This window comes from Nannospalax galili, unplaced genomic scaffold, assembly GCF_000622305.1.
Source record: "Nannospalax galili isolate Female #2095 unplaced genomic scaffold, S.galili_v1.0 scaffold27, whole genome shotgun sequence".
NCBI lineage: Eukaryota > Metazoa > Chordata > Mammalia > Rodentia > Spalacidae > Nannospalax > Nannospalax galili.
Window position 1 is genome coordinate 757,454 of NW_008357993.1, and position 10,372 is coordinate 767,825.

Below are 10,372 nucleotides of genomic sequence, written 5' to 3' on the forward strand. Positions count from 1 at the left end.
GACATGCTCCCCTTCTGCTCTCTAACTGCAAAGTTGCTCTCCATCCTTCAAAATCAGCTGTGCTCCAGTGAAACTTTCCTTGCACATTCTTGCCAGAAGCCAGTGTTTCCCCTTCTCCATCCCTAGATCTGCCAGAATCTAGCACTGGCTGTTTAAGAACATGCCTTTTCTTTTCAAATAAAAACCCCATTGCTGAAGGGTTGCACTGGGTTCAATTCATCTCTGACTCCTCCACAGCAAGTAATAGACTCTCAGTGAAAATTTACTGGGGAAAATGTGTTCCTGGATTGGGCTATTTCTGGGAAGCTTTTGCTATAGGCCATATATCCCCTACAGTATGCTGTTCAATTTCTAGAAAGAAAACTATTAATTTTGATATATTCATTTCTAAAGGTTAAAAGTCTATCAATGACTACCTTTAAACTCTGAGCGACCCATATGATGGGCAGGTAAGAAAGTAGAATCCTAATGTGTATTATGTCACCTTTTCCCTCTCCCATTCCAGGAACCTCTCTTTTACACATTAACCAAGAAATACTAGGTGGAGGATTCATGTCTTTTGTTCCTGAGTTTTATAATACTCCCCAGTGGCTCCATCATCTTAATGACTGCTGCAGCCGTGTAAAGAAAGGGTTTATTGTTTAGTTGTACTAGAATTTTAGATACTCCTGATAACAGGCAGATAATGGGTTTTTTACTCAAATCTCTATAGTCTTTTAGCTAGAGATGCTGAAAATCAAACTGAAAAGTTATAAATTCCTAAATTTCCCTCTGTATCTGGGACACCTGCTTCCCTTAAGGCAGACACTTTGGAATGAGTAATTTCTTTATGTAGAAATAGACTAAAAGGACCCTTCTTGGATTTCTAAATATGTAAGAAAAGTAAAACATTTACTCAAAGCCCTTTCTTTCAAAAGAAATGAATGTAGAGTGCCCAGCAAAGTATGGGTATTGGAAAGCAGCCTTTTCCATAAACAAGTTGGCCATGCATTCTCTGAGCTGGCGAGCATGATTTTATAAATGTTAATGAAAATCAATTGTTTTAAACTTTTTAAAAAATTTTATTTTTATTTTATGTGTATATGTGTATTGCCTGCATAAGTAGGTGCACCCATGTTGTGCAATGCCCAGGAGGTCAGAAGAGGCTGTGAGATCCCCTGGGACTGGAGTTATGGACAGCTGTTAGCTACTATGTGGGTGCTGGGATTCAAACCCGGGTCTTCTGCAAGAATTTAACCACTGAACTATCTCTCCAGCCCCCGAAAATCAATTGTTATAAATTACTTCATAGTGTTCTGAGAGATTCAAAACCAGAGAGGGTGCTTTGTTTCTTAGCTTGCTAAGCAACAGGCCTTCAGATTGATGGACATGTGAATAAATGTTAGTGATTTCTAAGTTTCTAAAACCTGCTCAAAGAACTATAGAAACCTTAACTTCCAGCTCTTAACCAACTCAGTTCATATTCTGATTTCCTTTTTCAGGCGTGATGTGATTTTGCACTTTTGGTCCTGCAGGGAAATTTTACTTTTAATTTCTATCTCTGCATAATTGTGAGATCATTTGCAACATAAAACAAAGCTCATCTAAGAAGCAAATAAGAGAAAGCTGTCTGCTTTAAGCTAAGCAGACAACCTTGCAGTTTGGGATATGGATTCCTAAAGGTCATCAAAAAGCATGAGGTACAATGAAAAAAATCAGCCATCTTTTTTTCCATAAAAGGCCAGGTAGGCATTTTAGATGATGTGGATTGAATGGTCTTTACTGAAAATGTTTAGGTTTGTCCTGGTAGCTTGCAAACAGAGCAGTGTATAAACAAATCAGTCTGACAGTATTCCAACAGGAACAGCCCTTTGGTTAAGATTAATTGAAGTCCTAAGTTAAGATTTACTTGTATGCCATAGTTTGCTTGAGTCCCGAAAAATGTTCTTTGGAGATCTACACTGAAGTTAAATTAAACTTGAAACTGTGGAGAACTGTGTGGAAATTAACTTTTTCAAATGTGTATTAATTTTATATGTTCTCCTAGTTAGCTTCAGCTGTCAACTTGATATAGCCCAGAGATATCTGAGGGAGTCTGGATCAGGAGAGCATCTGGATCAGATTGGCCTGTGGACACCACTGTGTCCTTGATTGTTAACTGACAGAGGAGAGCCCAGCCCACTTTGAGTGGTGCCATCTGCAGACAGGAGACCCCGGGGCTGTGTAAGGAGGCTGGCAGAGCAGAAAAGGGAGCAAGAGGGGAAGCAGTGTTCACCCATGGCTTCCTCTCCAGGTCCTACCTCCAGGTTCCTGCTTTGGCTTCCCTTCGTAAGACACTGTAACTATGAAATAAACTTGATCCTTCCCCCACACTGGTTTTGGTCATGTTGTTTGTCATAGCAACAGAAAGCAAACTTAAGACGTGTGTATCTCAGAGATGAGAGAGAAAATGATTGACATCCAGACAAGTAAGCATATTAACATCAGCCTAATAATCCATTTTGTATATACACTTCATTCATTGGGCATAAGAAATCATCTGTTTCCAGCTCTTCCAAATCACTGAACCCAGTGGGGCATTTACAAATGTTAAGGGGAGCAGCAACATCAGCTGTATATGAAATAGAATTACTATGCCATTTTGACCTACATGCTTCATAAATGGACGTGTTGGAACATTCTTTTGGTTTAGAGATGACCATAAAAATATTACAGAAACCAAGAATGCTATGAGCAGAAAAATGTAAGAACCATGAATATGTTGTTTTTAGCCTATCAATTGTATATTAGCTATGCTGCAGGCATAAAAAACAGGCCAGGTTGAAAGGAGGGAGCGAAGAGATGGTAATTTTCAATGTGTGGTCATACTTCATTGTCGCCTTTACAAAATAGATTGTTATCCACTTGTCAAAGATATGACAAAGAAAGCACACAGTCAATTTTTATCATTCATAGCTGTCAGAGTTGGGAGATAGCTTCAGAAGAGTTTTCAAAGACTCTAATGTGAACCCCATTATATTTAAGAAGCTTGAAATTTCCATCTTTTAGATGGAAAATGGTTATTCAATCTGAATGAAGACTAAATAGCTGGCATTTCAACACAGTGAACCAAAGCAAAGATCAGATTAGATGTAAATAATTCTCTGAATCATTCAGGTCAGTCTAGAATTTACTGAAAACAGCTACTTATGAACGATGCGATTTTGCATTCTTTGATGATTAGAGACAGTCTGAATTCTGGGGCCTCAAGGACCCCTTGCCTCTCTAGCTCTTCTAGGATGTGCCTGCTAGGATCTCAGTTCGAGGCAGCGAGGCTGATGTCCAGCAGATAAAACAAAACACTGGCTTCGAACAAATGCAAGTAAACCACTGCAAAAAACAAATGAGCGTGGAATTTCATTTTTCTAAGAACAACACAACAACATTTAGAGTACTTTCTGTCCTTCTGAACATGGGGACAGGTTTTCTATCATTTGTCTAATTTGAGTTCAACTAGTTCAGATGCTGGGAATCTTCTTTAGAGCAGTGTCTGATTCTTGCAAACCTGTCAGATGGTCTTCTTTCATTGCAAGGTTTTTACCTTGCCCTAGGTGGACCTCTGGGCCATATGCTAGGGAACAGAGTGAGTCATGAAGGAAGCTAAAATCATGCTGTCAAGCCTCCTTGAGTAAATCACAGACCATTTATGAAAATTGTGATTTTTAACCAGTTAGAAATTAATTTAGTTTGCTATTATGCTCTAGGGTAAATATAAAATGACTGGACCTAGACTACATTATTTGATCTCAGATGATATTTACAAACAGTAATAATGACAAAACTTGTCTTTGATGGAAAGACAAAATCCTGAACAGTTATCATTGGTGCATTGGGCTGTGTAGCTAGCAATGTCACTGTCTGTCTCTGTCTCTGTCTGTCTATCTGTCTGTCTCTTGCTCTCTCCTTCCTGTCTTTACTTTCAGGGAGCTATAGAGCCACCTTTTATAAGGAAGTAGAAGGACACAGTTTTAAAAATAGAAAATTGCATACATTTTCTTCATGTGATTATGAACATACCAAAATTGAAATTATATATGCTTCATTGTTTTAAAAACACAAACAGTGCAGACACACAGTCTAATCATTAAGCATAAGTGTTCAACTGTTAAGTGCTCAAATGTCAGCCATGACCCTGATCAGGAAAATATCAGTGATAAACATTAAGGAAATTGGAACATGACTTAATAGACAGTAATTACAAGGACATTACAAATCTCATTACAAAGTAAATATCTGAAAACCTGGTGCTGTCTCAAGTAAACCTAGATAACCAGACAAGAGTACTTTGCAAGCACAAGCAGATTACATAATGGCATTGTAATTATGCAATTGACTGTGATGTGTGATGTGTGTGTTTGTCGATTATAAATGTAGGTAACCTTATCAAGAAAAGCCTAGTGCTAATTCACTTTGATGACCTATTTTAAAATTTTTATTTTAATTTGGCTTTGCAAGAACAATCCTAAAGCAGAAGAAATGATTTACTAATTTTATCCTTTGCCTTCTCTAGCATTTACTTTTCTTTTTCCAATTTGAAATGCAACCAGCTGCTTCTGTGTAATAAAGATTGAATTATGAACAAATGGCTCTTGAAATCATCAGCCTGTAGGCAACCCACAATTAGTTACCTTGCATTTCATGTGAAAACTAGAAAGCTAGTACTAAATAGTCTAGATTATAAAATATGTCAAAACATTACATAATCGAGGTCCCTTTAAAAGGCAAGTTGCTTCTTTCCTTGTAAATATAGCACTATGACTGTAGGACATCAACAGTTATTCTAAAATTAGTATGTAAAAAATCCCCAAAGTCTTTTAAAAAAATCTGTGTGCAATGGCAGTGTTAAGGCCGTCTAAGAAAATCCAGAAAATACCAGGCAATGCTCATACTCCCATTTTAGAGCTAATTGACATATTACCACCACCATCATAGAATGCCCATCATGCAAATTTGCATTTTTCAGTGCACGTCTAGAGAGATTACTTGCAACATAAAGAGGGTGCTCAGCTTAATGGAGGACTATAGAAATTGGATTCTGTGCACAGTCTTTGCTCAGTGGGGACACACAACTGGCCCACAGTTGACTCTATGGCAGTACTCAGAAGGTTTTAGGATGCAGTCAGGTTTCCAGAGCCCAAACAGGGATCACATGGACTCTGGCCAGTACACAATTTGGAATGCCCAAGAAAGTGTTGCTTTGACGTAATATTGCAGATCACTTCTCTAAGACACAGAAGTGATCGAAGCAGCCAAAATTTACTTACCTACATCTGTAACATTTTCACCTTAGCCTCTCAATCTTATCAATGTGGAAAACTGAGGCACTCAAATCTAAGCATAGAAATTCAAGTGTCACTTTGCTCAAAATAAAAGTGCTAGAGACCAGTGCTGCTAACACAGTAGCCAGTAACTACATGTGGCTATTGACTACTTGATGTACTGAAAGTATTTATACTGCTGATTTAGAAGGCAATATAAAAATAATTCAAATTACCTCATTAGTTTTGACATTGAGTATATAATATCATTGCAATTTGGATATGTTGGATGAAAATATACTAACATTAATTTCATCTTTTTTGTTTCTTTTAAAAATGTGACTAGTATAAAATTTAGGATTACATGTATGGCTGGGAGTGGTGGCATAAGTCTGTAACCCCAACCTTTGGGAGGCTGAGGCAGGAGGATCATTCTGAGTTTGAGGTCAGCTTGGGCTATATAGTGAGTTCAAGACCTGTGATACAGAGTAAAACCTTGTCTCAAAAAAAGAAAAATATTACATGTATAGATTATATTAGACATCACTTGTTCCAGATAATCACTTGCACAACCATCCTATTCTAATGTCTTCCTTACTTGTTTGTGGCAAATGAACGCTTAACAGTTTGAGAAAACCACTGGAAGTTTTTAAGAGGGGGGAGATGATTTCAGATTGTTCTTTATTGTAAAAGAACCTAGGCTATGAATATACTTGGTCGTCAAAATAAAAACCAATAATCAATACAATTGTCACTTCTAAAATGCAAAATGTAATTTATTGCTTTTTGCTGAAATTCTAAAAATTCTTTTGCCTTGTGACTACATGTCAGTTAAGAATATTAGAAAGTTGTCTTTCAAATTAAGACTTTTGTCTATATTTAGTTAAGTAATCTTTGTTTTTACATTTCATTTTAACCAACAATGTAAATGTTGGCTTTTCTCTAAAAAATGCTAAAATAAGTATTGTTTGATTGTATTTCTATGAAATCTTTGAATAAGATAAGCATTTTTGTGAATTATTCCCAGTGAGAGGACTTTCACCATGTAGGCATGATCAGGACTTAATCTTCAGCAAACAAGAGTGAAAACTGCTAATGATACTGAAGACAGTGCAGTTTATAGATAGTAAAGGAGGAAGTTAACCTCATACTCCAGTATCACCAAGGAGTGGTGAGGTGCAATCATTTGAATGAGTGAATTCTAAAATGCACATGGTCTTGGCACTTATAATGCTGTCCCTGTAGTCCACAGTGTCCACGACGGCAGCCAGCTCATGTTGGAATGAAGTAAGATCTGTCCTTGAAACAGTATGGTTTGGGTTCCAGTTTTAATATATTCTGGTATTTCAATTACTTGCCACCTTGTCACAAGACCCCCCTTATTTGTTTTTCCTATATATGGGACACTTACCATGTATATGTTGAGTTTGATGGGAAAATCACACCAGGAAATTGTTCTTAAATGGAAATCTTACTGAAGAAAGCATTCTTAAAGGTTAAAAACAGTGAGCCCTTTATAACATTCAAAATGAGAATTCTGAGAAGGAATAATTAAAAGGAAAGAAGGAAAGAGGAGCATAAGCAATTCAAAATGAAAAATGGTCATCTGAGCTCAGATAATGCGCTCTGTCAGCTACTTCACAGATCCCTAAACTGTGGAGTACAAGCGGCAGACGCTGCCTTCTTCTCATGGGAACTGTAGGTTTGTGCTTGGAGTACTGGAGTCTCTAATAGCCTGGAGAGGGCCAGGCTTTAATTTAATTTTCCAGCGTAACTGTTTTGTGTATGAGTCAAAACAAATTAAGATCTCATTATTTTATGAAAAAATTTTCTGTGCTGTTCGTTTTTCTCATTTTGAATTTGGAAAGTAATACTTTTTTAAATTAAGAAAACCCACCAAAATGTGAAACAATTATTTTCATAAAATGTTCATTTTATTCATTTTTAAATGTTCACATTTATTCAATTTCCTGGTGTCATTGTAGAAATTTGAGGGACTTGGATTTAATATAATTTCTCATGAGTGAACCTGTTCCTATGGCAGCCAAAGCCAAAGACCCCGAGGAAAAAAATCTCCATATAGGTCTAATGCTTTAGCTTCTCCGAAGTCTGCTTTAAAATAAGTGTTTTCTTTTATTTTTGTTCTGCTTTTTTAAGGCAAATAAAAGTTCACACTCTGCTAAATTTCTTGACATGGAAAAATTTTAAACTATGTTACAAAATATGGGCCCTTCCACTCCAAGTATGAGAAAAAGATACTAATTTTCATAATGAAATTTTAGCTCATGAACAGTATGTCCATGTAACTGAAGAAGAAAAAACTTTTGTAAACAATGTTTTTTTACTCTAATAAAATCAATAATGAATTATCTGACAATAGAATATATTATTCTCACTCTATTCAGACATTTGGCACCAATCTATGCAATAGGCTTCTCTAAAAATTTCAAACTTGTTAAGTATAGGATATATTCATAAAAATTTTCATATTTGCAAGGTTATATAAGTTTATAAATGCAAGTTTATGTGGGAAATGAAAAGGAATCAATCTTTGCATGTCTACATCTCAATTTTATCTCTTCTTCCTTAAATTTCTTTATTCTTACCTAAGTTTTATACATCTGAAGGGGCAACTTACTGGAAAGCAGGTAAGGAAAAGACAGAAATTCAGCATCAGTTTAAAAAATAATTTTTCCAGAATTGTAAATTGGAAGATTTTAGGATAGAACATTTTGATGATTATTAGAAAGTATAGTATATGTCCAATTTAAATAAGACATTGTCTGCATATGCTTTAGGGAACTGGAGTCAACTGGATTCTTGGCCCTTGTAACACTTTAAGTTTCTAAACACTGTAAATGATTTTTTTTAACATACTGCACAACTCTTACTTATAGCCACCCCCTTTAACCAGTTGTATCCAGTAATGATGAAAAGTATTTGGACAGTCATGAAAATACATCTTCTAGCTTCAACTAGGCTTAGTTATGCAGTAGTTCAAAGGAATTATTGTCTTTGAAGAAGTCCAGAGGAAGTAGGATGGCTAAGCTTTCAAAGAATGCATGTTTTTAAAGTGTTGTGTTTACTTGCAATGTCAACTTTAACTCATCAGTATTAGATATCCATTACATGCCATAGAAAACACTATTATTTTCATAAAGCAATCACATGCATTGAAATTAGGATTACCAACTGGTATATATGTATTTTGGTTTTGCACCTCAAAACAGAATCATTATAGTGCATACCATGCTTCCACACCTTCCTTGCTGAAGGACAAAGTATGTAAAATGCTGAGGTTGGTCTCCAGACCTAAAGCAAGCCAGTTTAGTACTCTGGCAGGATCACATCTTCCTGTGGAGTCCCAAGTCCCACAGCAAGGGTTTCCTCCTCATCTTTGGGGACCACTGCTTCCTCCATAGTCTTCATTTTCTCCTCCCCCAATCCCCTCTCTATTGCTGGCTCAGCTGGACCAGCTGTCTTCATCCTATCCTCCAGTGCCTGGGGCACCATCCTGGAGGCCTCCTCAGCATTTACAACTGCATCTTTCACCATCTCCCCGAGATCCAGCTTCCTCAGCTCAGCCCCTGCACCCTTGGCTGCCACTTTGGCCCCTTCTTGCATTTTCTTTTCTGAAAGAGCTTTGTTGTCCTTGACATCTTGGGTTGGAGATGGTTCTCGGCTCTCCTTGTGGCTCTCCTGGATGCTGCTATGGCTGCTGCTTGCACTTCCCAACCGAGAAGAGGCCACAACAGCCTTCACCGCTGCCTGATTAGAGAAAGAAAAGTACTATGTGTGGCTTCTACATGAAATCCCAAAGCAGAGCACAGCTCTTATTTTGCTTTTTGTTTTGTTAATTTTAAAAATATAGTTCACTTATTATTTTTATTTTATGTGTATGAGTGTATTGCCTGCATGTATGTGAGTGCACCCGTGTGGTGCAATGCGGCGGAGGTCAGAAGAGGGCTTTGGATTCCCCTGGAAATAGAGTTAAGGATGGTTCGCAGCGGCCATGTGGGTGCTGGGAATTGAACATGGGTCCTCTGCAAGAGCAGTCAGTGCTTTTAACTACTGAGCCATCTCTCCAGCCCCTCTGTTTTGTTTTATAGAATGCATTTTATAGGTTAGTGTTCAATCTTTCAAGGTAATATCATTCTGAGATAGGTTATTGGACAAAAATTTATTTGCAGAAGGAACAGCAAAAGCTTTAATTCAAAATCAGAATATTTGATCATTTGGATAACTGAAAACTTGAGTAAGATGTGTTTACCCAGGAGTGATTAATCTATACTTTTATGCAACTTCCCACAGTATATTTATTTTATGGAACACCAGATCCACAATGCTAGTAGGTATTAGGGAGATAAAAGAGTTATATGTTCAAGCTAGCTTCAGAAATTGTTGAGTCAAGGTTGTTTAATATAGGTTATTCCAAAATTTGATCATGGATCCCATCCTATTCATTTCTATCAGCTTGTGGGGGGGAAAATGACAGAAGATGTTGATTTTTGACCCTAGCTAGTGTCCGAGATCTGCTGCTTATACAACTAGTCCTAAAAACCATTGTATCATATCGAAGCACCTGTGATTTTATTTATATTCTATAAAATAGGTATTTTGGGTGAATAATTTTCTGAAGCGTTTACATTATTTTAGCTTTTAGTAATTATTTTATGAAATAGTTTCAAAAATCGTTTTCCAATTATTATAGATTCAGAAAGAAAACTTTCTGAATTGTTTCCTGAATGATGCTGTTCAGTCGGTTCAGCCTGGTTTAGATGAGAAGTAGCAATAATGTAGTAGGTGAGGGCAGGTGAGATGGTTCAGAGCTTAAGTAAAACCTGATGCCACCAAGCCTGATGATCTGAGTTCAGTCTCAGGGATACACATGGTGGAAGGAGAGAATCGACTCCCTCAAGCTGTCCTCTGACCTCCAGACATATGCTGTGGCACACGTATAATCATACACACACACACACACACACACACACACACACACACAATCAGTGTAATAAAATGTATATATTTAGTAAATTATTTCAGCATTTAACACCTTTCCCCTTATTAATAATCAGTCTATGAGAAGATAATAGAAC

General features: G+C 36.9%; 1 protein-coding gene across 1 annotated transcript in view; it reads right to left on the reverse strand.

Annotated features, from left to right (window-relative positions):
- Nucleotides 1-1,198: 1,198 nt before the first annotated feature.
- Nucleotides 1,199-10,372, reverse strand: part of LOC115068095 (calcium/calmodulin-dependent protein kinase type IV-like) — an 11,906-nt gene continuing 2,732 nt past the window's right edge. Inside the window, exon 2 of the mRNA XM_029557643.1 lies at nucleotides 1,199-9,044. Within this exon, the coding sequence (XP_029413503.1) occupies nucleotides 8,604-9,044 (441 nt within the window). The 3' untranslated portion in view covers nucleotides 1,199-8,603. The remainder of the gene's footprint in view (nucleotides 9,045-10,372) is intronic.